The sequence below is a fragment of the Dipteris shenzhenensis genome, chromosome 10 (assembly GCF_047967505.1).
Source record: "Dipteris shenzhenensis isolate YYH24624 ecotype China chromosome 10, Dip_SZ_1.0, whole genome shotgun sequence".
Lineage (NCBI taxonomy): Eukaryota > Viridiplantae > Streptophyta > Polypodiopsida > Gleicheniales > Dipteridaceae > Dipteris > Dipteris shenzhenensis.
Window position 1 is genome coordinate 828,221 of NC_141605.1, and position 25,672 is coordinate 853,892.

A 25,672-nucleotide genomic window follows, 5' to 3' on the forward strand; every position below is an offset into this window, starting at 1 on the left:
CATGGTGGCCACTGGTCTTCTGGCTGGAATACACAGCCCCCCCACAGGTTCGCAAGGATGGGGAAGAAAGAACTAGTATGGGACAAGCAGGAGTGGAGGAAGAAAGGGCTTCGCATCGGGATAGGCAGAGGCTGGAACAGGGCTCTGACGAGGGGGAGGAGGCAGAAGGAAAAGTGGAGGAGGTAGCTGGAGAAAAGAGGGAGAGGAGGGAAGCAAGAATGGGACGGACTGAGGGGTAGTTGGAGGCATGCAAGTTCTGAGCTCAGGAGCAGCAAGAGCTATTACTTGTGACAAACCTGGCCCTTTTTATAGAAGCTTCCTTAAGTAGAGAATCTTCAATTGAAGCAAGTGCATGGTGTGCATTAATCAAATGAAATCAAATGAACTGCTTTATCAATGCAATTCATAGGTCCATCAGGACCTATTCAACGGTCAATCGTATATCCCTTTAGCAGCTCTTGAGTAGCTTCTCTGTCTGAGTACTATATCTTTTAGCAGAGATACAGGCCAATACATATTAAGTCTCAAAAACATGAACAATGCTATCAAAAAGCATTTTCAAGACTTGTTGCTGTGATCTTTGTTTACACTTTAATGGCTATGCTGTTGAGATCCAAACATTTAGTTGTGTATTGTAAGCCCAAGTGGAAGTTCAATTTGCGCCTTTCAAGTGGATTGCTATGTGCTAAACACTTTCTAACCTTTTAACAATACATGTTTCTCCTGGATGGAGGTTCATAATATGCTTGTATGCTTTAATAATTTGATAGAGAAGTTGGGCAATATACTCTTGTTAGCATCCTCGTTGCTGTGACTGCAGGTTTGAAGGGTTTGTCTTTGAGACTTTCAGCCCTCCATGAGCACTATGGTCTGCCATTTGAAGGACGCGCACATAGAGCTTTGGCAGATGCATGCATGCTGGCCTCCGTTCTGCAGAGGATCATGTTGGACTTGAAAATGCCTGTCTCTGAACTTCTTGGGAAATCATTCACAATGGAAGACATCTGCCAGTCATCCAATTTGTCATTAGAAGCATCAAAGCAGCAGCCAATCTTTATTAATAACTTGGAGTCTGAGTCCCAAGAGGTTGAATTTGGCAATGAATCTTTTACCGAGGATGTAGTCTTAGCTGAGAGTACATTCATGTCTAATATTGTGAGCAATGAAAACCCTTTTGTTCCATGGGAAGATGGAGAAATAGAAGAGATGGTGTTATTGCAAAACATGGAGTATAAAGAAACATTACTTGCTTCTATTGATTCCTGCCTCGGAGCAAACTTTGCAGACCTTGTAATGGATACCACGCATCGGCTGAGGAACGATCAAGGACATGGGTTTTCTAACGTCCTTTGGCTTAAAGAAAGCTATGTGGACACAAAAGGGAAACAAACACCTGATATGGATGACAGGCACATAACCACCAGGAAATCTAATGAACCAGGAAAAACAAATGACGTTACTGCAAGTGAGAATGATCTTACAAATCAATGTCAATCTGCTGCTCCAAAATTGGATTTGTTGGACTGTCCAGACATTACTTGCAACCAGAGGGTCCCTGATCCATCATTAAGAACTTACAATGTAGATATATCTCAGTTGTCTACTATGTTGAAGCAGTATGTCCAAACAAAGCTACAGAGGCCAAATCTCCTTCTTTTATGGAGGATCGGTGATTTATATGAGGTGTGGCTGGCTGTACTCTTCCTTATGTCTGCAGCCTTTGTATTTCATTCAAGTGACACATCTTAGCCTTTGTATTTTATTCAAGTGACATCTCTTACTTTTGCTGTCCATTTGCCAGGCTTACATCATGAAATGCTTCAGTTTTTGGGATCCTCACAAACAAAAGTTTCCGTAGCATAGTCTTTGTTTTCTTCCATCATAATTTTACAATTCGTTTCTGTTAAAGGCAGCTACAGGCAAATGCATAAATAATGGAAAACGAAGTCTTTATATGACTTTTGAAGTGTTGGCAACTTAGCTGTGGGTGTAGATTTAATATACTTGTGGAAAACCATGGTTTCTTTTCTTTTTTGGAAAGAAAAGTCGTGGAATGGGTCGATTGCATCTTATAGTGGAAAGATATGCAAGAAAGTATCATGCTTATGATTCAAGTACAAGCTTGATATGCATTCATACTTCCACCCTTCAAGAAGGTCAAGTTAGAGATTATATGATGAACAGTTGCTGGAGCAACTTCACAAATGACTTGAATATGTGTCATCCAACATGATCTTTTCCCACACATGATATTCTTTTTAAATGTTTTGTTTAGTGATACAGCCTTGGCACTTGAGAGTGCTTTGTTTCCTTCAGGGTTTGAAAAAAAACTTATGGTGTGTAATTTTAACTAGTGCTGCAGGCTTTCTTTGAGGATGCAGAGAAGCTAGTGGAGATATGCAATGTAGGCCTGGTGGCAATCGAGGGTGGTGAGGTAAGGATTGAAACCATTGTATGGATTGAAACATGCGACTCTTTCAGAAAAATTTCCATAGACTAACATTTCTGTTTTTGATACCTCCCCAATGTCTCGTGTAGTCTCTTACCATGCTTTATGGAGTAGTTATTATCATTACAGTTGTAGAACAAAAATGAAATACCCAAGGAATGACACAGCTGTACAGAAAGTTAGATATATCCCCTTCAACATTAGAGAGCACTCTCAGTGTACCGATTTATTTAGAGGTTCGGAGAATATACCCTACACCCCCAACCTGCGGCTCCTTTATATCCCGTCTAGAGTAAGGTGTGGTAAACGAAGACATCGGTGTGCTTATCATGTCAGCTAGCTTATAGAAGGAAGAGTCTTGTCTATAAGTTCATTTTTAAGACCTCCGATTGTCTTGTGAGGCTACACTAATAGGTGCAACAGACGGATGAATTTTTTAATATGAAAGGTGGAGCAGTTGGAAGCAGAAAGAGGGAGAAAACAGCCAGATTCATTGATTTTCTCTAAAAATTCCAGAGGGACAGGGTGCCCAAAATGTGTGAAAGGAACACAGAAGGCTAGCCAAAATCAGACCTATGTACAATATATTTTTTGTGTGACTTTAAATGATCTGGTGGTGATGGCCCAATGCCTTGATAAACTGCTCTGGTTGAGCTCTGATGTGAGAAATCTAAAATGATCACTGGTTGTTTCAGAAAGGACATCAGGAGTGTGGAAAATTGAGCATTAATTTGTAACATTATCCCTTAATGGTCAATTATTTAATTTTGCATCCCCATCCTGTCTTTGTACCATTCAATTTTTGTGCTACCTAATGGCTTTGTAAAAATATCAGTAATGTACTGATCTGTAGTGCAAAAGATTAGCTTCACTGCGTGATGCAACCTTTTCCTTGATTAAATGGAACCCGCACTTCAACGTGCTGAATTTTTTCCAAACATATGCAGCTTCTGCTGTCACAGAGCACAACTGTGGCATTTAAATCTCCCTTAGAAAAAGCCTCAACCATGTGGCTTCACACACTACCATGTTTGCTACTCTGTGCTCTGCCTCAGTGGAAGATAATGCAATTGTGTGTTGATTCTTACTACTCTATGTCATCACACTTGGCCCTTCTCGTCCATTGAGCCTGCCTAATCTATGTTTGTAAAGCCATGAAGATGGATGGCTTCACCTCTAGTATAAATCACTAAGTTGTAACAAGTGCATGGTACCCATTGGATGCCTTGGTATTCTCTAGGATGCTCTTTAACAAAGCTTCCTTGGCTTCTACATAAATTGACTCAGTTTGTGCACTGCATATGCTATGTCAGGTCTTGCAGTTGTAAAATAAAAAAGGTTCGCTAACAAGTGGCTATACCAAGTGTCATCTTCTAAAGCTTAGCTGTTAGCTTGTCACTACCAGCTGTTGGAGTCTTCCAAGGCTTACGTTTTTCAATATTAAACCTCTTCCAAATATCGTCTAGATAATTAACCCCTGAAACTATTTCATACATATATAACCAAGCAATAGTGGATAAGTCCCACATTTCTCATGTTAAATGATGTGGACATTTAGTGTCACAAGTGTGCATTTGTCTTGTGTGCCATCGTGTACATCCAAGGTTCTCTAGAGAAAGCATCAATAAACGTGAAGAAGTAGACAGTACCACCTAGAGACCTTGTTTGGAAGGGTCTTTACATCTGTGCATGTGTTTTACACATCAATTGCCATGTGTGCCTAGGCTTCTAGAAATGAATCCGCATGTTTCTTTCCACAGCAACAAGCTTGGAAAACTTTTTTGACTGTAATGCCATCAAATTGGAGACTATGAAGCCATAGAATTCCACAGACCAAAAATTGAAAAAGAACAAATTGAACTTACAAGGGGCCCAATTAGGCACATTTATGGAATTGGGAAATGATAAAGTTCCTAGACACCACACTCGTGTAAATGATGATCCTTTACGGATGTCTAGCTTGGTCTCTAGGACCAATTGGGAAACGTTACACAAATGTTTCCTTGTAGGGGAGTTAGGGGTTAAGGCACAAACACTCTACCCTGACACAAGTGTGACATCTCTACAAGGGTGTAGAAAAGGGGGAAGGGCAGAGTTGGAGGAAGGGGGATAGAATAGCAGAAGGGAGAGAGAGATGGGGGAGATGAGAGAGAGAATGAGAGAGTAGGGATGAGAGAAGGTGAGAGAGCGTAGGGAGCAGGTAGCAGGAAGGTGGTGGGAGAGTAGATAGGATTAGATGACACATCAAGAAGTACACAAATAGGGGTGGATGGGGACTTCTATAGTCCCTCCACCTTAAGAGGCCTCTAAAGGTCCTCTAAATTGCCCCTTTTCCCCCTTCATTACAGCCATCCCTTCCCATAGAATTTTGCCCTCAAAATTTCACAGCATGGCTGTCCAAAAGAGTGCAACAAACAGCAACTACTAATCAGCCCGGTAGGAGATAGGGGTGGTCCTGAACAATGCTTTTTGGCTGCCATGAATTTTCATCCTCAGGGAGTTCCCCCCACTTGATAAGATACTCTAGGTAGACCTTGTTGCGGAAATAGGGGTGGTCCTGAACAATGTGTTAGAATTATTATTATAATTCAGTAGTGACCAATGTAATGTAATAAGTAGGTTAGGGGCACTTTTCCCTCATTTAGAGGTTTTTCCCCTAACCACAGTTAGTTCACTAACTATGGTTAGTGAAGGATAAGGTTTTGTCACTTAGACAAAACCCATCCCACTTCTTGTATTAGTCACTTCTTCTATTGCAAGCACTACGTTCAGCTCTCTTGCTTCCTGCTCTCTCACTATCTCTTTTCTAACATTTGGTATCAGAGCAGCAAGACCCTGCTCCTAGCTTCCTTGTCCAGCTACCGTGCTCCCTGCTCTTCCAGCTCGTCGTCCGTACAATCTGCACGGACTGATTCCGTACAGCCTGTACACTCGTCGTACACCCGTACAGCTCCTGCATGGCCGTTCTGTACATTCCGTACCGTCGCACATGTGCCGTACCTTCATTGTACGATTGTCGTACAACTGTACAGTCATCGTAATGTCTGCATTTCGCACGTGTGAACCGTACATCTCGTACGTCGTCCGTACCATCGATTAGCTCGCAAGGCGTCCGTACATCCGTACACAGGCATTCCGTAATGCGTGTCACCATTCCGTACCTGACTGCGCTGGTTGTCCGTACTCCGTACAACTACCATACGTACAGGTTTCTGCAAATCCGTACAGGTATGGATTTTCGTACATTTTGCAGGCCCTTGTACTTTTGGTTGGCATCCGCACTTTTGTGCAGGTTACATTCTTGCAAGTACTCTAGCAGTTGGTTTTTTGGCAGGCATTGTTTGTAGATAGCCATTGTTTGGCTTAGATCTTGCAGAGAATTTGGGGCATTCTGTATTTGTGGGCAGACATTGCATTTGGGTTGTAGGTTGTCCAAAATTTGGGGCTTTTGCAATCACACTGCAATTTTGCAGTGAAATTTGGGGCTTTTGCAGGAAGAGTGCAAGTTGTGCAACATTTGGGGCTTTTAGACCGTTTGCCCTCTTTTGTATGCAATTTCCCACAAGAAATTGGGGCTTTTGCATTTGGGTTGCAATTTTGCAGGTAAAAGAGCATTTTGGAAGTCTGCAAACAGTTTTGGACTCAGTACGAGTCAAATTGCAGACTTTTGTTACCTTTTGCAGATTCTATTTGCAGATTTTTGGGCATTGAGCAAAGCATTGTGGTGCATTTTGAGCCTTTGACAGGCTGTGACAATATTTGTCACTGTGGGCATATTTTTCTTTGCAGATTTTACTTGTGCATCTTACATTCCAGGAAGGGATTTTACTTGTTCAGTTTGCTGTATTTCTGAGTTTATCTGGCAAAAATGGCACATAACAACTCAAATGAGGTGTTCGGGGTTCTCACATAGGAGGATAAGTTGGATGGCACCAACTACTCCTTGTGGAGTTTCATGGTTCGCAATATCTTAGTTGGTAGAGATATTTGGGATTATGTCAATGGAGATGAAGAAAGACCAGATACAACGCCTATACCTATCACTCCTACAGCTGGAGGCAGGGGTAGAGGTACAAATACAGCAAAGGTGATTGGAGCAGCCGCTCTAGGAGCTCCCACAGTAGAGCAGAAAAGATGGGACTCTAGAGATGCACAAGCTCTTTCAGTAATTTCTCTTTCTGTCAAGAGCAGATTTCAAGGCCCAATTGAAAGCTACATTTGATATGTCAGACTTGGGCTTGTTACATTTCTTTTTGGGGATCCAGTTTATTCAAGAGAAACGTGGCATTGTTATGTCTCAGTCCAAGTATGTTCAAAAGCTCTTGGGCAGATTCAACGTGCATGATTGCAAGCCTATGTCCACTCCCATGGAGCCGGGGCTGAAGCTTACAATGCATGATGCGGGTGAATCAATTGATGTCACACTCTATAGTCAGGCTGTTGGATGCCTCATTTATCTCTGCAATACACGACCTGATATTCAGTTTTCGGTTTCTTAGGTGAGCAGGTATATGCACAGCCCAAAGATTATGCATTGGCAGGCTGTAAAACGCATCTTCCGTTACTTGCAAGGTACAAAGTCTTTTGTCTTGATGTTTCCCAGGGGGGGTGGCTTGCAGATGCATGCTTACAGTGACTCAGATTGGGCTGGAGACAATGATACTAGGCAGTCCACCAGTGGGAATTGTTTCTTTCTAGGACATGCTTGCATTTCTTGGTTGAGCAAGAAACAGTCTACAGTGGCTACCTCCTCATGTGAAGCTGAGTACAGGGCAGCTTTCACAGCGACAATTGAATGTGTTTGGCTGCGTCGTCTATTCGCTGATCTTCATCTTTCATTGGAGGGTCCTGCTCCGATATTCACTGATAGTCAGAGTGCTATAGCAGCGGCAAAGAATCCAGTGTTTCATGCTCGCACGAAGCACATTGAGGTTCACTATCACTATGTCAGAGAGAAGTTGCATGCAGGAGAGATCAGTATGATCTATGTGTCAACACATGACAATGTTGCAGACATCTTCACCAAAGCTCTTCCACGTGAAAAGTTTGAGGCATTTAGAAGTGCCCTGAACTTATCTCCTTTTGGTGATTGATCATTTCCTTGTACATGACGTTGGGACTGCACGGGGGTGTTAGAATTATTAGTGACCAATGTAATGTAATAAGTAGGTTAGGGGCACTTTTCCCTCATTTAGAGGTTTTTCCCCCTAACCACAGTTAGTTCACTAACTACGGTTAGTGAAGGATAAGGTTTTGTCACTTAGACAAAACCCATCCCACTTCTTGTATTAGTCACTTCTTCTATTGCAAGCACTACGTTCAGCTCTCTTGCTTCCTGCTCTCTCACTATCTCTTTTCTAACACAATGCTTTCTGGCTGCCATGAATTTTCATCCTCAGGGAGTCCCCCCCATTTGATAAGATACTCTAGGTAGACCTTGTTGCGGAGTACTGCAATACGATGCGCTCTGGAACATAGAGGATGTGGCCCTCATCATCCATAGGTTGTGGCAACTCAGGAAGAACATGGACATGCTGTCCCACATGTGGTTTCAGCAAAGACACATGGCAAACATCATGGATCTTGGAGGTACTGGGTAGCTCCAGCTGATATGCTACCTCTCCAACCTTGCGAATGATCTTGTAAGGACCGTAATACCTATGAGCAAGCTTTGTGTTGGTATTAGCTTCAGTGAGGCATAACGGTTCTTATGGAGACGCAAATGCACATAATCTCCCTCTTTGAAAGACAAATATCTCCTGCGTTCATCCGCATATTTCTTTTGCTTGGCTTGGGCATCCTGCATATTATTTTTTGCCAACTGCAGAAGGGCATCCATCCTCTCCAAGTCATTCCGTGCTTGTTGATTTTTCACAGCCATGTCAGCAGTGAAGAAGGCATCCCTACCTTGCATCCGTACATTGCCTCAAATGGGCTCATGCCAATGGAGAGATGCTTGGTACTGTTGTAGCGAAAATCAGCAAGTGCCAACCATTTATCCCAAGACTTCTGAGTATCATGACAAAAGTGCCTCAAATATTCCTTTACCCATTTGTTCACCCTTTCTGATTGTCCATTAGTCTCAGGATGGTAAACACTGCTAGGTGTGAGTAATGTACCCACTGCTCTAAATAACTCCTGCCAAAAGTGACCCTTAAATTTTGCATCTCTGTTATTGACAATTTCCTGAGGGAAACCATGATGCTTAAAGACATGTTCAATGAATTGCCAAGCAACCTGTGATGCTGATTACCGGGTCTTAGTGGGTATGAAATAGGCTTGTTTCTGTTGACCTATTCCGGGTGCTTTTTTGTTCATGCCATGCATGACGTATTTCCGCTCCAAGTGAGCTCTTGCGGGTTTTTTCCATACTTACTAGAAGTCTTTTTCTTGTAGAAAAAACAATAAACCTCTCTCTCTCATAGACCCATTGGGGCTTTAGCAGACTTTAATAAACTTTCTTTCTTTCTCTCTCTCTCAGCTTACGCTCAGCCTACCCCGCTTAGCCTAACCTCTTGACTGCCTCTCCACCTCAGGCTTCCACCCCACCTCGCCACCACCTTGCACTGGACGTGCCTCCCATTATGGGGGGGGAGCCGGTGCTCCCGCCCGATCGGACACTAAGACTGCACAAAAAAAACAAAAAAAAAGGAAGTCCAAGAGAAATGGGGAACAAAGCCAAGAAAGAGGACAACAACAACAACAACAAAAAAGCCTCTATCTCTACCTCAACCTCAGCTCCCGCTACAGTTTCAGTTTTAGTTTCAGCTCCAACCTCAACTCCCTCTATCTCTATCTCTACTTCGACTTCAGCCCCCGCTTTAGGCTCAGCTTCAGTTCCAGTCTCAGCTCCCTCTACATCTATGATTAGTGACATACTCATGCCCATGGCGCCGGTTGTTGTTCCCTTTCCCTCCTCTCCTGTTACAGCTCTCACACCGCTTATGACCCCTACTTCGGAGGTGTCATACATTGTTCCACATTACGCTTCACTTTCCCTCTCCCTCTCAGTCAGCCCACGCTCCCACACCCCGTTGGGACTGCCTCATCCATTCCACTGTCATCTCCGTTCCTCACTCAGTTCACCCAGTCACCGTCTAGTTTTCAGACTTAGTCCCACACTTACAGTTTCAACATGGACATGGGTGGGCTGATACGCCAAAGGCCTGTGAGACCTTGCTCATGGAGATACATAGTTTTCATGAGCGTGAGATGGAGCTGACTCGCTTCGCACGGGAGCAGGTCCGCTTCAACCAGAGCCGCATCATACATGAGCATGCTAGGGCCATTCGGGAGCAGGCGGGTCTTATTCAGGGACTCAGACATGATATCATGCAGCTCCGACTGGAGGTCACAGCCATACATATTGTCCCAGGGAGTACCCCGGTGGACGAGACATAGATTGCGAGCATGCAATCTATTGAGGAGACTTCCAGATGGGTTGACGTGGCCAAAACATTGATGGATTTGAGACTTCACATGAAGCTTGGGTACACCTTGACACTGTGTTTGGTGAACAAGGGAAGTGTTCTAGAGATTACTTGGGCAATGTATCTATTTTAGGATAACATGAGCGCGGTGGTTTTCTTCTATTATCATGTGGGTCCTATCTTTGAACTTGAGCCTCCCACATGGGTATAATCCTTCATACGCTTTCGTGAACCTAAGCCTCCCACTTGGGTACAATCCTTCAGACACCGAAGCTACTTCCTCCAAGCAATGCATATCCCATCGTTAGAGGAAAGAAATGAAAAAGGACGAGGAGGGAATACATGTCTACAAGGATCATATTTTCCTAGTAACTATCAAGGGTAGGATTGCATATAGTGTGCTCTTTTATTTCCAAGGAGTTAGATGCCCAATCTTATAGATATTGTAACCCACCATCTAAATGTAATTTGAATTCAACATTTGCCGCTTAAGCATGCATGATCACTATGAGTGCAGTAAAAATTACCAGTCACCGGGCTCGCATGCTCAGTAAAGTACTAGAGTGCATGGCAATGAGTGATTACAGCAACGTCTATCGTGGCTACGATTCCACCAGGCTAGCAGTTAAAATTACTAGCCACCGCAGTGGCCTGCTCATCCACCACCAGGCTTAAGCATGCATGATTACTACGAGTGCAGTAAAAATACTAGCGGGGCTCGCATGCTCAGTAGAGTACTAGAGTGCATGGTAATGAGTGATTAGAGGTGATTAGGCTTCATGATTTACTTTTGTGGGAATTACTGCCCGGTGGTGGTGGCTCTCATCAGCCACGTCTGTCGTGGCTACGATTCCAACGGGAGAAGATCACATTTTGGGAATTGCAGGGTTGTTCTGTACAGTCATGGGCAAAGTGACCCTTTTTGCCGTAGATAAAGCAGCGAGAAGATTTGGGATTACCGGACCTGTTGGACAGGTCACCTCCCCATCTGTAAGCCCCCATATGAGGAGAGCATGGGGGGGGTGAACCTAGGGTTTGAGTGTCTGTCACATTGGCATCTGATTGGATGTCATGTGGACAAGAGCCAGAAGGGATTGAGTGATAAGATGGGGCTGCCACATGGACAGCATCTTGGCTGTCATGTGGGCAGCACATCTAGAGCTGTTGTGGGCAAGAATCAAAGAGATGGAGGGTACCTGGAGCTAGGATGGATCTGCAGCAGCAAAAGGCGAAGCAGTAGCCAGCACAAGGAACCCGGAATAAAAAGCGAGCACATGGCGCTGACATCTACACGGTGTACGGCTCTATACGGAACTAGGAGAGGGCCTGGCAGAGGCGCAGGATGTGCAGGCGCAGATGTGGAGCAGCAAATGTGGCTGTCAGTGGGCAGAAGGCATGCCTTATATAGGCTGGACCCCTGCCTTGAATGGAGGGCTAAAGGCCCTGGAAGTTTGGGCCAAAGGCCCTGGGTTGTGAGCCCTTATAGGGCTGGACCAGCCACAGACTGGTCGGCCAGTCTGCTGCAGGTTGGTCGGTATTTTTACCAGCCCTTGGGGCCCTATAAAAGGAGGTCCTTGAGGCCTCACTTCTTATCACTTGGAGCAGCAGTTCAGGGAGTAGAGGGAGCAGCAGATCAGCCACTTGTGGGTCTCTATCCAGAAGGAGACAAGAGAGCTGTAGAGCTGCAGACCTAGCTCAGAGTGCTGCCCACCTAGGCTGGTGCAAAGACAGCAAGGTGGAAGGGATCTGGACGGAAGGTCTACAGAAGCTCGAGGTGGAGGACGCGGGCTCGAGTCTAGAGATAGCCAGCAGATAGGAGAAGGACCTTGTGGTAAGATCAGAGGACCACATCAGTGGTGGGACTCTGGATCTATCTTTTTTGTATTGTGTCCATAGTTGTGGACGGAAATATATATTTTGGTGGTTTCTCTATCTGGTTGGTTCATTGTCTATTGATGAGTCTGCACACCTATTGTATGCACATAAGTAAAGAAGTTTGTGATTCCACACCCACACCACACTGTGTGAGCTCCTGGGCATTACTATAAGTCTTCCGCTGCGCGTACCCTTTGTTGGGTATTTTCTAACATGGTATCAGGGTCCAAGTAGGAGGCTCACAGGTGTGGGAGCCTGAAGGCAGGGACCTTGCTGAAGGACGACCCTGATTCAGAAGCTCTTGGGAATCGACTTCTTGTAGGCCATCTTCTGGTGGTTCTAGTGATGCCCTATAGACCATGGTATGTGCCTTGTGGGCATAAGTGTAGGCACTTATAGTGTTAGTGCCTTCTAGGCCACATAGCTTGTAAGTACTACATTGAATGGACTGCCAGATACATATCAAGGGTTTGCTACAACCCTTCGATTAGTGGCCATGGGTAATCGAGACCATCATTCTTTCGATCAGCTAGTTACTTTGCTTTTGCAGGAAGAGCAAAGTAGAGCTAACAGACAAGCTATTGTTCCTGATCATGCATTTGCTTCACAGCAGACAGGAAGAGGCAAGGCTTCCAAGCCTATGGGCAAGCCAAAATCTGCGCACGCAGCTGCAATTCCTCTACGCATAGCAGCTGCAATTCCTCCCATGCATCTAAAAATACAGCAGATAAGGGAAAGAAGAAAAGATGCAACTATTGTCGCAAGCCTGGACATGACATTTCAGAATGCAAGAAGCGCATTGCTTCGGAGAAAAAGAAAGCAGGATTGACAGTTAATGCCTCACATGCCATTGAATCCCATGAGTCAGCAGATGCTTCACATGCACATGCTCTTCAGGATGATTGGGCATGGGCTGTCCATTGCTCATTTGATCCCTCCAAAGCTGATGCACTTTTTACTGCTAATAATGCTCAGTCCTGGTACTTTGATAGTGGTGCTTCCAAGCATGTCACATCTTGCAGACAGTTGTTTCATTCTCTATCTGATGCACCTCGAGGGGGAATTGTTACATGTGCCAATAATGCTTCATATGCTGTAAAAGGAGTTGGAGATGTGCAGTTCACATCCATTTCCAGCCATCCTGTCACTCTGACAAATGTTCTTTTTGTGCCTGGCATTGAAGTCAACTTGATTTCAATTTCAGCAATTGCTACTTTAGGTTTCAGAGTAATTTTTGATGGCTACAGATGCCTAGTATATGATCTTCGTGATGACAATGCCATAGTTCTCACTGGCACTTTGCAAAAAGGGCTTTATCACCTTGATCATAATTCAGCTGCACTTTCTACAGAACCATCGGCTATTTCCGATTCACAGCTTGCTGAAACTCATCTTTGGCATGAGAGAATGGGCCATCTCAATTATAGAGCTCTTGCAAAGCTACATTCACAGCAGATGGCAAATGATGTTACCTCAGACTCACACAGTTTCCAAACATGTGTGTGAGGGCTGTCTTTTGGGTAAGATGCATCGATTTCCTTTATAAAAGAATTGTCCAAAACTCTCACAAAGGAAATTGCAGCTAGTACACAGTGATGTCTGTGGCCCAATGAGGACAAATGCCATTGGAGGATACGAGTATTTCATGACTCTCATTGATGATTTCACAAGGTATTGCTGGGTATATCCTTTAAAGTTCAAATCTGAAGTTTTCTTATGCTTTCAGAGATGGCTGAATATGGTTGAGAATGAATCAGAATGCAAGCTTGTCATCCTCAACACAGATAGGGGGGGTGAATATATGTCAAAGGAGTTTGATGCATTTCTGTCCTCACGAGGCATTATTCACTCATGCACTACTCCCTACACTCCTGAGCAGAATCCTGTTTCTGAAAGAAAAAACAGGTCCACAATGGAGATGGCCAGATGCATGCTTAAGGCCAAGTATTTACCCAATAAATTTTGGCTTGATGCAGTAATGTGTGCCAACTATGTGCTGAATAGATCACCTACATGGGCATTTAAGACTATCACACCTTATGAAGCATGGAAAGGCAGGAAGCCTTCACTTTCACACATGAAAGTTTTTGGGTCTCTTGCATATGTTCATGTGCCATCTCTGCTGAGACATAAGCTTGATGACAAGGCAATCAAATGCATATTCATTGGTTACAGCCAAGAGAGCAGAGGGTATCGGTTATATCAACCAAATACTGGGAAGATTATTGTCAGTAGAGATGTGATCTTTGCTGAACATTCAGCTTCTCCTCTTGTGGACTGCAAAGCAAAGCCAGATATTGACATGTTTGATGCCTTTGAATCTTGGTTATCTCTGCCATCAACAGAAGAGGATTTTGAGCAGCAACATGAGCCTCCTGCAGGCCCTCCACTAAGCAATAATCAGCCACAACCTCATGCTGATTTGCAGGTTACTGTTCCGGCACAGAATGATCCCATTACTCATGATGCAGTCATTGAAGAAAGAGCTGTCAATAGACAGCAAAGGCAAGTTCCCAGATGGCTTCTGGATACATTGAGGGACAGCAAACAAGATCAGCCTTTTGCTGCCCGGACAAGATCATGGAATAGACAGCATGGTCACTTTCTTGAGTTTGCACTCCTTGCTACAGCTTGCAATGAAGAGCCTTTGTGCCATAAAGATGCTTTTGACAGCAAAGAGTGGATGGATGCAATGAAAGCTGAGTTACAATCTATTGCCAAAAATGACACATGGGAATTAGTAGATCTCCCACTTGGCAAGCATGCCATTGGAACGCGGTGGGTCTACAAATTAAAAAGGAAATCTGATGGCAACATAGATCGATACAAAGCCTGTCTTGTTGCAAAAGCGTATGCCCAACAACAAGGCATTGACTTTGAGGAGACATTTGCTCCCAACTACCATTCGATGTGTCATTGCCATTGCAGCTCATCATCATTGGCAAGTGCACCAACTTGACATCAAGACCGCTTTTCTTCATGGGGATCTACAGGAAGAAGTTTATGTCACACAACCTCCTGGCTTTGAGGTTGTTAATTCTGAAAATAGGGTAGCCGGCTTAGAAAAGCCCTTTATGGTTTGAAGCAGGCACCCAGGGCATGGTATGCCAAAATTCATGCACACTTACTATCCCTTGGTTTTCAGAATAGTCCCACAGAACCCACTCTTTATTTCCGTGGGAGTGTATCTGATTTTTTAGTGCTGATTTTATATGTGGATGATATGCTTATCACGGGCCCAGATACTCAGCAAATTGCAGCCTTCAAGGCTGATTTGCAGCAGATTTTTGACATGTCAGACATGGGACAGCTCCATTATTATTTGGGCATTTAGTTTGCTCATGTTGAGGGGGGTATCATGATGTCTCAGTCCAAGTATATTGGACAGCTCCTTGATCGTTTTCAGTTTGAGGATTGCAAGCCAATCTCTACTCCAGTGGACCCTGGCTTCAAATTCTCAGCTCATGATGGGAGCCCACCATGTGATATCACTCTTTATCAGCAGGCTGTTGGATGCCTTATTTATTTATGTCATACCAGACCTGACTTACAGTATGCAGTGTCTCAGCTCAGCCAATTCATGCACATGCCTAGTTCACAGCATTGGCAGGCAGTGAAGAGAGTCTTCAGATATCTCAGAGGCACTCAGGATTCAGCCCTCTTCTACGGTGATCAGGGTTCACTTACCATGCATGCTTACACGGATAGTGACTGGGCAGGATGTTCCGACACCAGAGTGTCACATACTGGCAATTGTTTTTTGCTTGGCAATTCATGTATTTCTTGGCTCAGCAAGAAGCAACGGACAGTTGCCACGTCTAGCTGTGCGGCTAAGTACAGGGCAGCTTTCACCGCTAGAATAGAGTGTGTTTGGCTTCGACAGTTACTTACAGATCTTGGTATTTGCCAGACATTCTCCACTATTGTCTACACTGACAGCCAGAGTGCTTTGGCCATTGCGTGTAACCCAGTGTTTCATGTGCGTACCAAGCATATTGAAGTTCACTATCATTATGTTCGGGAGCGGTTGTCAACAGGAGACATAGAGTTGTCCTATCTTCCCACAGAGGACAACATCGCAGATATGTTTACAAAGGCACTTCCTCGTCCCAAGTTCGAAGTCTTCCGACATGCTTTACACTTGGTTCCCTTTGTTACATGATCTGACATTCCTTGTACATTCATAGGTGGCTATATCCTTTTGGATGAACATGTGCCACCATGACCAGAAACTACCAGGTATTCTGAGACGTTTCCAGAGTACTTCAGCCCATCCCATGGAGGGGGGTTTGTAGGCCATCTTTTGGTGGTTCTAGTGATGCCCTATAGACCATGGCATAAGTGTAGGCACTTATAGTGTTAGTGCCTTCTAGGCCACATAGGACACTTAGTCCTATGTGACACCTAGGACACTTAGTCCTAGGTCTAGGTACAAGTACTTTGTACTTGTGTTTCTTCTTTTTTCATCTAAGATTGACGTGACTTCTCTATCGACTCGTCTTGTACATGCACTCTCTCTCTCTCTTTGTTTCGTATCTACACTTCCACGACTGGACGATTGTGCCCTTGCAAGAAGGACGGTGACTCAGGTTTAGTCAGGTGCGTTTAGAATTCTGGTCTACTGCAATTAAGTTTGGTTGACTTTGCTGTGTGGTATAAACAGCAGAGATGTCGACCTCTATAGCCTCTTCAGTCCCTGCTTTCCCCTCCTCCTCCCCCAGTTTTCTCTCTTTCACTATCCCTAACTTTGGAGAGTTTGGGAACCTGGACGGGACTAATTACCCGATGTGGAAAGTGAAGATCCGGAGTCATTTAGTGGCTCGGAAGTTGTGGAAGCTGACCACGGGAGTGGAGTCAAAGCCGGAGGACATGGTGGACAGAAAAGGGGAGATATTCATGGCAGTAGACAGAGAGGAGCTTGAAGCTTGGGAAGACAGAGATGCCCATGCCCTGGCAATAATCATAGGGACTACGGCGGACTCCGTTCTTCCACATATCCAGCTGGTCGAGACGTCAGTAGAGGCGTGGGCCACTTTGAAAGATTTGTACGAGACGGACAACACCTCCCGGATTTTGCTTCTTCAGCATCAACTCTACAATCTTGATATGGAAGAAGGCGATACGGTACATAGCCATTTGACGAAGGTCAAGGTGGTGAGGGATCAGTTGGCAGCAGTTGGTCAGAAGACAGACTCATGCCATTTGGCCTTGATGGTACTGAGGAGACTGCCTCGGAGTTTCAAAAGCTTTGTTACGACTGTGACAGCAGGACAGAGGACCAAACCTCTGACATTTTGAGGAGTTGGGTCCGTTACCGCTACAGGAGGAAGCTCGAAAGAAGCTCTACAACGAGGACAAAGACGACAAGGCGATGCTGGCGAAGGATTCCACTGGCAAAGGAAAGGGCAAGCCTAACGGTGGCAAGTCCAAGAAAGACGACTCTGACGACGAGGGAACTTCGAAGAGGAAGCATAAGAAGAAGTGCTTCTACTGTGATACGCCAGGACATTTTGCAAAGGACTGCAGAAAGAAAAAGGTGGATCTGAAAAACAAAAAGGAGTCCGACTCAGATTCAGAGGGAGAGGCCAAAGCAAATGTGGTAATCAAGGAGTTGTTCCTAGTGACATCACCGAGTGTTACCGAGGTCAGAGATGTTGATCCAGAAATCACAGTGAGGATGTCTGACATAGAGATGTGGGTCAACAAGGAGTCAGATGCCTTTGTGAAGGTGAAGGACAGCATGGAGCGCTTGGTACCTTCCAGGTGTGTGGCTGTCGACCCTGACACGAGGGTAAATTCCATGGAAGGCCCTGGGGTCTCATGGTCAGATGGATGCTGGAGTTCAGAAGGGGACAGTACAGGATTACACAAGCGCTTGGTGGGTGCCTCAATGAGAGTTTGCTTTCAGAGCGAACATTCAGGCAGTACAACAGTCTGGTATGTATTTGATATTTTGCATTTGAGCCTTTGTAGCATGCTGTGGAGAGACTCTGCTCTTCATTTGTATCAAGCGATAAGAGATTGGAAGGAATTGGCCTTCTTCGAAGGCAGAAGGGGAAGTATTGGTGCTTCCTCAAATCTCGGACACAGATTGCTAGGAGGTGATGGACAAAGAGTACTGAAGCCAGAAGAGTACCTGCTTGAGAACTCAGCGAGAGTTCATGGTCCAGGTTATCTGAAAATATTCATTGGTTGCAGACCTTGCCACAGGAAGGACGGGTTGAAACAGACCCTCAGAGCATGGTGCCTGGAAGACTCCAGGTTGTTCACTCATTATGAGGGGGATGACTGGAAGATCGTGACGGCTGGATTGCTCGAGTTCAGAGGCGGGAACGTGACTGAAGGAGCTGGTACCAGGAGGTGCTACCAAAGCTGGACCTGTGTATCAGGATGGTGTGCGGAAGCGGAACCAGACCTGGTGGAGCAGGAACCACTGGATGAAAAGCCAGGAAAAGATTTCGACACCGAAAAGTTCCAGAGGACTACGACCAGGGAGTTACTGAAGCATCGTCATTGACGCGTTGGCATTGGGCCGAGATGTGTCGGTGAGAGGGGGTGTTGGAAAGGTCACCTCCCCATCTGTAAGCCCCCATATGAGGAGAGCATGGGGAGGGTGAACCTAGGATTTGAGTGTCTGTCACATGGGCATCTGATTGGATGTCATGTGGACAAGAGCCAGAAGGGATTGAGTGATAAGATGGGGCTGCCACATGGACAGCATCTTGGCTATCATGTGGGCAGCACATCTAGAGCTGTTGTGGGCAAGAATCAAAGAGATGGAGGGTACCTGGAGCTAGGATGGATCTGCAGCAGCAAAAGGTGAAGCAATAGCCAGCACAAGGAACCCGGAATAAAAAGCGAGCACATGGCGCTGACATCTACACGGTGTACGGCTCTGTACGGAACTGGGAGAGGGCCTGGCAGAGGCGCAGGATGTGCAGGCGCAGATGTGGAGCAGCAAATGTGGCTGTCAGTGGGCAGAAGGCATGCCTTATATAGGCTGGACCCCTGCCTTGAATGGAGGGCCAAAGGCCCTGGAAGTTTGGGCCAAAAGCCCTGGGTTGTGAGCCCTTATAGGGCTGGACCAGCCACAGACTGGTCAGCCAGTCTGCTGCAGGCTGGTCGGTATTTTTACCAGCCCTTGGGGCCCTATAAAAGGAGGTCCTTGAGGCCTCACTTCTTATCACTTGGAGCAGCAGTTCAGGGATCAGAGGGAGCAGCAGATCAGCCACTTGTGGGTCTCTATCCAGAAGGAGACGAGAGCTGTAGAGCTGCAGACCTAGCTCAGAGTGCTGCCCACCTAGGCTGGTGCAAACACAGCAAGGTGGAAGGGATCTGGACGGAAAGTCTATAGAAGCTCGAGGTGGAGCACGCGGGCTCGAGTCTAGAGATAGCCAGCAGATAGGAGAAGGACCTTGTGGTAAGATCAGAGGACCACATCATTGGTGGGACTCTGGACATTTGCTCACACTTGGCTTTCAGAACAGCCCTACAGAGGCTACCCTTTGCATCCGCAAGCGTGGGACAGATTTGCTGATTTTAGTCCTTCATATGGATGACATGCTTGTAACTGGGACACATGCTCAGGAAATTGCAGATTTTAAAATTGATTTGCAGCAGACATTTGCTATGTCTGATCTTGGTCTTCTGCACTACTATTTGGGCATTCAATTTGCTAGCAGTGAGGGGGGCATTTTGATGTCACAATCCAAGTACATTGGATAGCTTTTGCAGCTTTTTCAGTTTGAGGATTGCAAGCCAGTATCCACACCATTAGAGACTGGTTTTCACTTCTCTTATGAGGATGGCAGCGGTACATGTGATGTCACTCTCTATCAGCAAGCAGTTGGTTGTTTGATTTACCTATGCCATACGAGACCTGATCTACAGTATGCTGTCTCACAGTTGAGCAGATATATGCACAGCCCCTCTATGCACCATTGGCATGCCGTGAAGCGTGTTTTCAGATATCTTAAAGGCACTCAGCATTTAGGCCCTTTTTATGGGGCTGATACTTCACTTGTCACATGGGTTCGCTGATAGTGATTGGTCTGGTTGTTCTGACACTCGTGTGTCACATAGTGGCAATTGTTTTATGCTTGGTACTTTGTGTGTTTCTTGGTTCAGTAAGAAGCAGAGTACAAATGATACTTCTAGCTGTGAAGCTGAGTACAGAGCGGCTTTTACAGCTATAGTGGAGTGTATTCGGCTTCGAAAGCTACTTGCAGATCTTTGTGCATGTCAGACTGCTCCTACCGTCATCTTCATTGATAGTCAGAGTGCTTTGGCTGTCGCACGGAATCCAGTTTTCCATGCTCGCACAAAGCACATTGAGGTTTAGTATCACTATGTCACAGAGCGATTATCAAGAGGTGATATTGAGTTGTCTTATGTTCCCACTGAAGACAACTTGGCAGATCTTTTTACGAAGGCTCTACCTCGACCTAAGTTTGAGGCTTTTCGGCAAGATTTAAACTTAGTACCTTTTGTAACTTGATCTGTTGTACTCTGTACAGTCACAGGTTACTATATCCTACGAGACGAACATGTGCAACCATGACACTAGCTATTTAGGTATCCTGAGCCATGTCCAAGATACTTCAGCCCATACCATGGAGGGGGGTTTGTAGGCTATCTCATGGGCTATCCATAGATGCCACTTATACCTTGGTATGAGCCTTGTAGGCCTAGTTACAGTCAGTTAGGACTATTGGTACAGTTAGTTTATGTACCATCTAGGTCAGTTAGGACACTTTGTCCACCTAGGACAGTTAGCCCTAGGGTTTTGTTACGTTGGCTCACCCTTGAGCCTCCACACTTCAGTTTTGCAGCAATTTATTACATCATCTCGTTTTCTCCATTGTGCTTCCATTTTTGAGCTTCCATTGCTTCCAACACCCAACAGGGAACCCTTCGCCGTAAGGGGGGCCTCTAAGAAGATCCATCTGTGTGATGCTACCACTACCCCCAATGCGTGGGGTGTTTCTAAGAAGCCCTCATTGTAAAAGGAGCTTCTAGGGATCTGCACCAGGGGTGAGGTCGCACACAACTAACTTGCCCAAAGGGCTCTGCTCTGCATCTCTGGATCAATGATACCCAAGCCTGCCAATGCATGTGGCATGATCACCGTCTTCCAAGCAACCTGGGCTATGGTATTCCTCATGTCGTCCAATTCTGCCCAAAGGAAAATCCGAACCAAACGTTGGAGCACCACCAAGCTACAATCGTCATAATACCATCCATTTGATTGACCTTTAGTTTTAAGTACCGTGGCATTATGAGATGTTGCCTTGTATGCTTCGCAATCTTTCTATGTACAGACTTTGTTGATCTCTACTATTATTTTCTCTTTGATCGATTGTATATGTGTAATGATCATTTGATTAATAGTCGACATGAGCTGTGATGACGTAATATATTGCATTTTTTCATATTCTTGTGGATCTTGCCATCTTTGCCTATTCTTGTGACTACATTTCCAAGAGTCTCAACTTTGAGGCTATGATTTCTTGTTACAGTTTGGAAGATATGCTCTTGTGGATGTGTAGATTCTAAATGTCTCAAGTATGTTTTCCCTAAAGGGACTGAAGCAATGAAAGAATAGGATCTCAAATTGGAAATGGGATTGACAAACTAGTTGTTATGTTCCTAATGTGAATAACTTTACTTCGGACCCATCTCCATCTTGGCTAGTTGTTGGAGCGGACTCTCTGTTCGCACCTTGTATTGATGACCTAACCATTGAGGGGGGTTAGAAGATCAGCTTGGCCAAGGTTAGGGCGAGTTGAGGGGTAAGCTGAGACAAGCAATGGTGTAGTGGAAAACTGAGTGGAGCAAAGGAACAGAGTGGGAGAGGTTGAGCGGGGAGAAGCTGAGTGGAAGGCTAGAGGGCCTAAGCTGAGAATAGTTGAGTGGGAAAGGCTTGAGTGAGCTGAATGGAGAAAGAGACCATTGGGTGAGTTGAGTTGAATGACCAACAATGGATGATGAGAGACAATTGTTAAGCGACAAGCGAAGGTTCCTTTGGCTCAAGGTTAGGGTTAGTGGGGGCTAGCGTCGGCCAAGCAAAGGTCTAGCGGGAGCTTAGGTGGAGAGAAGGAAGAGCTTGAGTGGAGAGAAGTTGAGGGAAGGGCTTAAGGTAGGAGAAAGAAAGAAAGAAATCTTACACATCTCTCTCTCTCTCTCTCTCTCTCTCTCTCTCTCTCTCTCTTATATATATATATATATATATGTAGTGTCTATCTACACACACACACACACACACACACACACATATGCACTTTATGTTATAGTGAGCAATTTCCAAAAAAGGAACACGCTAATACATTGGAAAATGTCATTATAAGACATGTATGCAGAAGCATCTAACTAACAAGCACAAAGCCAATCATAAAATGATTGTTGTAGTGACCTCCGTAAAAAGTGAAACTTGGAGAAGGGGTAAAAAGAACCTTTCAAGACTATGATGTATAGAGCTAGAGTACTTCCAATCGTATGATACGATTGATCTCATCCCATGTAATCTTGGAGAATGCGGCATCTAGACTGTACTTAAAGGCGGGAGTTGATTCATTTGAATATATATAGCTTATAGAGATCCATCAATCGGTTGGATAGTTGATTGGGTGGATGATGATTAGGGACCTCCCTTCCCTATTGTCCTTTGCGTTTGGGTATTCTTGGGCAACGGTGTGTATTTATTTTCTTGTATCAGACACTAGCCTTGGGTCTAGATGTCTGTTCTTATTGGCCCCATCCCTTACGTTTCATTGTCTCTAGTTGTTTTTAGTCTCATAGACCCTTCAGTCTTTTGAAGATGTTATAAACTCTCTCTCTCTCTCTCTCTCTCTCTCTCTCTCTCTATCTCTCTATCTATCTATCTATCTATCTATCTCTCTCTCTCTCTCTCTCTCTCTCTCTCTCTCTCTATCTATCTATATATATATAAAGAGAGAAAGAGAGAGAGAGAGAGATAGATAGATAGAGAGAGAGAGAAAAGAAAGAAAGAAATATTAACGAGAACCTGTAGCCGCTCCACCCTGGCCCACTCTGTATCCGACAAGTCTGGCCCCCAGTGTGGACTGCCATACATCCCTGCTGGGCGAACCAAGGAGTCAAAAAGCAACCCTTTGGTCCGTTGATCCTGAAAGTGAGAGTGGAAGCACTGTCTCTCTAGTCTAGCCAATCAAGCATATCCTCTGCTCAGGCGCGCTTGCATCGCGGGTCTCATGGTGAAGATGGGTCCGGAAAAGACGACCCCAAGATAAGTGTATGATGAAACTACCTCAACTGGAGACCCATCAAATGCGAAATGCTCACCGCGCATGACGTGTCAAGATGTATTGAAGATCATAACCTTGGTTTTACCCAAGTTGACCTTCAAATCATGAGACTCGCAAAAGGACTGTAGTGCATCAAGGTGTCTCTAGAGCCCCTCTGCTGAGGAAGACGAGAGCCACGTCATTTGCGTAAAGTAATATCCGGATCAGCGTGCCCACGAGAGAGCAACCTACCCCACCTTGTGCCTGCATCACTGTCTCGAGCTCGTCGATGTAGAGGCCAAACAAGGTAGGTGATAATGGGCACCCTTGTTTGACTCCGATAGTGCTCATGATCTCGTCTGTCCATCCAGATCCTGTCCGGAGTCTGCCTGAAACTCGCTCATAAAGTGCCATGACAACCCAAATGATCTCCTCGTCGTAGCCCAAATCCTGTAGGCGTCGTATGAGGTGGGCTCTCGGAACAGTGTCAAATGCCTTGCAGAAATCCACAAAGCAACAGCTGCTGACCTTTGAATCAAGTATGGATGCATAAATCTTGGACATGACATGTCCAATCATAATGGTCCTGTAGTTCTCCGCGTTCATGGGATCCCCTGCCTTGTGGATGGGTGAGATAGTGTCGATGGTCGAGGTGCGTGGAAACGCCAAGCAAACAACTTCATTAAATAGCTTGGCTAAGATGGGCTAGGAAGTTAATCCCATATGCAATGAACTCAGTGCGTAGTCCCTCATGATCCTTCGCTCGGCCATTATGAAGTTTCATTACGGCATCCTTTACCCCCCTCCTAAGTGAAGAATGTGGGGCGTGGCATATGGGGCTGGTTGATTTGGGATATCATAGAGCGTGCGTGCATAATTAGACCACACCTGAGTGTCAGTGAGTGGTGGAGGGGACCGTCCCTCTAGAAATCTCCATCAGAAGTTCTTAGAGTTGTTACTGAACAGAATGTTCAGTAGGTCCTCCTCGTTCCGGCGCATGAAGTCAAGTTTCTTCCTGCGTACCAGACGACGGTACTCGCGTAGCGTCTCTGGTTTGTCTGGAAGGCTGTTTTTTGTTTCGAATCTGAGTTAACGGTGTAAAGCCTTACACTGATCATCGTACCTACTATTACAGGGTACGGTCCCAAGTGGTGGTGGGCGGGTGGAGCGGGTGGTGTGGGGGAAGGCGTGAAGAGCAGCCTCGTGTAGCGAGCGAGCGACTAGGGCAGCACGATCCTCTAATAGGGATATAAAGTCAATGTATGCGAGAAGTATGTACAGACGGCCAGAGTAAGTGGGTGAGTGATCGCGATCAAAGCATATATCATGGTAGGTGGAGTAAGAACTCAACGGGGTAGAAAGTGTTGTGTGGCGGGGGGTAGAAATGCTAAAGAAAAGATAGCTATCATCACACCCTAGAGGGAGAGGTGCTACGGTAAAGTTAGTGATGTGAGATGTGAAGGTAGGGGATCCCATGATGTAGTCCACAACACTGAAGCCTCCCCCATGTGGAAAGCAAGTGAAGCCATTTGATGCAGGCCATCTGCCAAGACCATTACAGATAATGAGATCATGCATCCTGCCAAGGTATAGGGCCTGCCCATAAGATGTGAGCGGTCCTCATCTGTCAGCCGAAACTCGTAGCATACCTGCCTCCTCAAGGTCAATGTCTGGTAGTAGAGTGGAATCATCCCTAGTGGTGCTTGACGAGCGCCTGTCCTCGCGTTGAAGTCCCCAACTAGGAGGACTTCCTCGCGGTTAGAGAAGTCAACAATGGACTGATAAAGAGCGACAAATGGGGATGTCTCATCCTCCCCTTGAATATCTCTGGCAATGCGAGAGGTCTCGGGGGGAAAGTAGCAAACTGCAATAAACAAATCCCGGTTATCCATGTGCCGAATCCGGATCCAGAGAAACCTGGACTGTGGATCTCTCTGCTCCACTGAGATGGCCCCCAAAAGTGTGGATCTGTAAAGGACTGCGACTCCTCCTGACTTTCAAACCCCTCATGTATCCCTCGTCTCATCTCTGTAGGCAGACTCCCATGTTTACCCACTGACTACTGGTAGTGGGTGCTCTAGACTTTGATGTGTCTCGAGAAGTTCCCTGGTTCTGACCATAAGGTACCATTACAGTTCCAAATGGTATAGGATAGGGTCTCGGATGTCTGGGTCTCATAGACCCCGCCTCCCTATGCGAGAGGAGAGGTGGGTGCCCGACGGGGGCTTGTAAGGAGTCGTCCATCTCGTACTACTGTCCACTTCCCCTCCTTGTGGGCCTGATCCTGCTGCTGCAACAGAAAACGCCTCTCCTCAACCTGTAGTGGAGTGAGGTCCTCATCCATGGAGATCGTTGGCTGGTCTCTTAAGGCTGACCTACGACGTAAAGTTGAAAGTTGTGCTTGGGCATCATGGAACCGTATGATAAGGGGCTGCTCTTGGTTGGGGTCTTTCCTAACCCGCCATGCTCTCTCAATCCTATGCTCAGTCGCCCCTAGGATAGTGGTCACAGAGGCCTGCGCATCTGCCATCGGTGTAGCCTCAGTGCAAGGAATCCCACGTACTCTAATGTTGAGAGTCTTGCTGGCTCTCTGCTGCTGCTCCAAGAGGGTAGCCGAAACAGTTACCCTTGCAGGTTCCCGTTTGGCTATATCGACC

The 25,672-nt window shown here is 45.6% G+C and overlaps 1 protein-coding gene across 2 annotated transcripts in view; it reads left to right on the forward strand.

Annotated features, from left to right (window-relative positions):
* The window catches only part of DPD1 (Polynucleotidyl transferase, ribonuclease H-like superfamily protein), a 247,130-nt gene that overhangs the window by 42,322 nt on the left and 179,136 nt on the right, over nucleotides 1-25,672 (forward strand). For both annotated transcript variants that reach the window (XM_087380227.1, XM_087380228.1), the window contains exons 4-5: nucleotides 821-1,683; nucleotides 2,363-2,434. In XM_087380227.1, coding sequence (XP_087236353.1) covers nucleotides 821-1,683; nucleotides 2,363-2,434 — 935 coding nt within the window. The remainder of the gene's footprint in view (nucleotides 1-820; nucleotides 1,684-2,362; nucleotides 2,435-25,672) is intronic.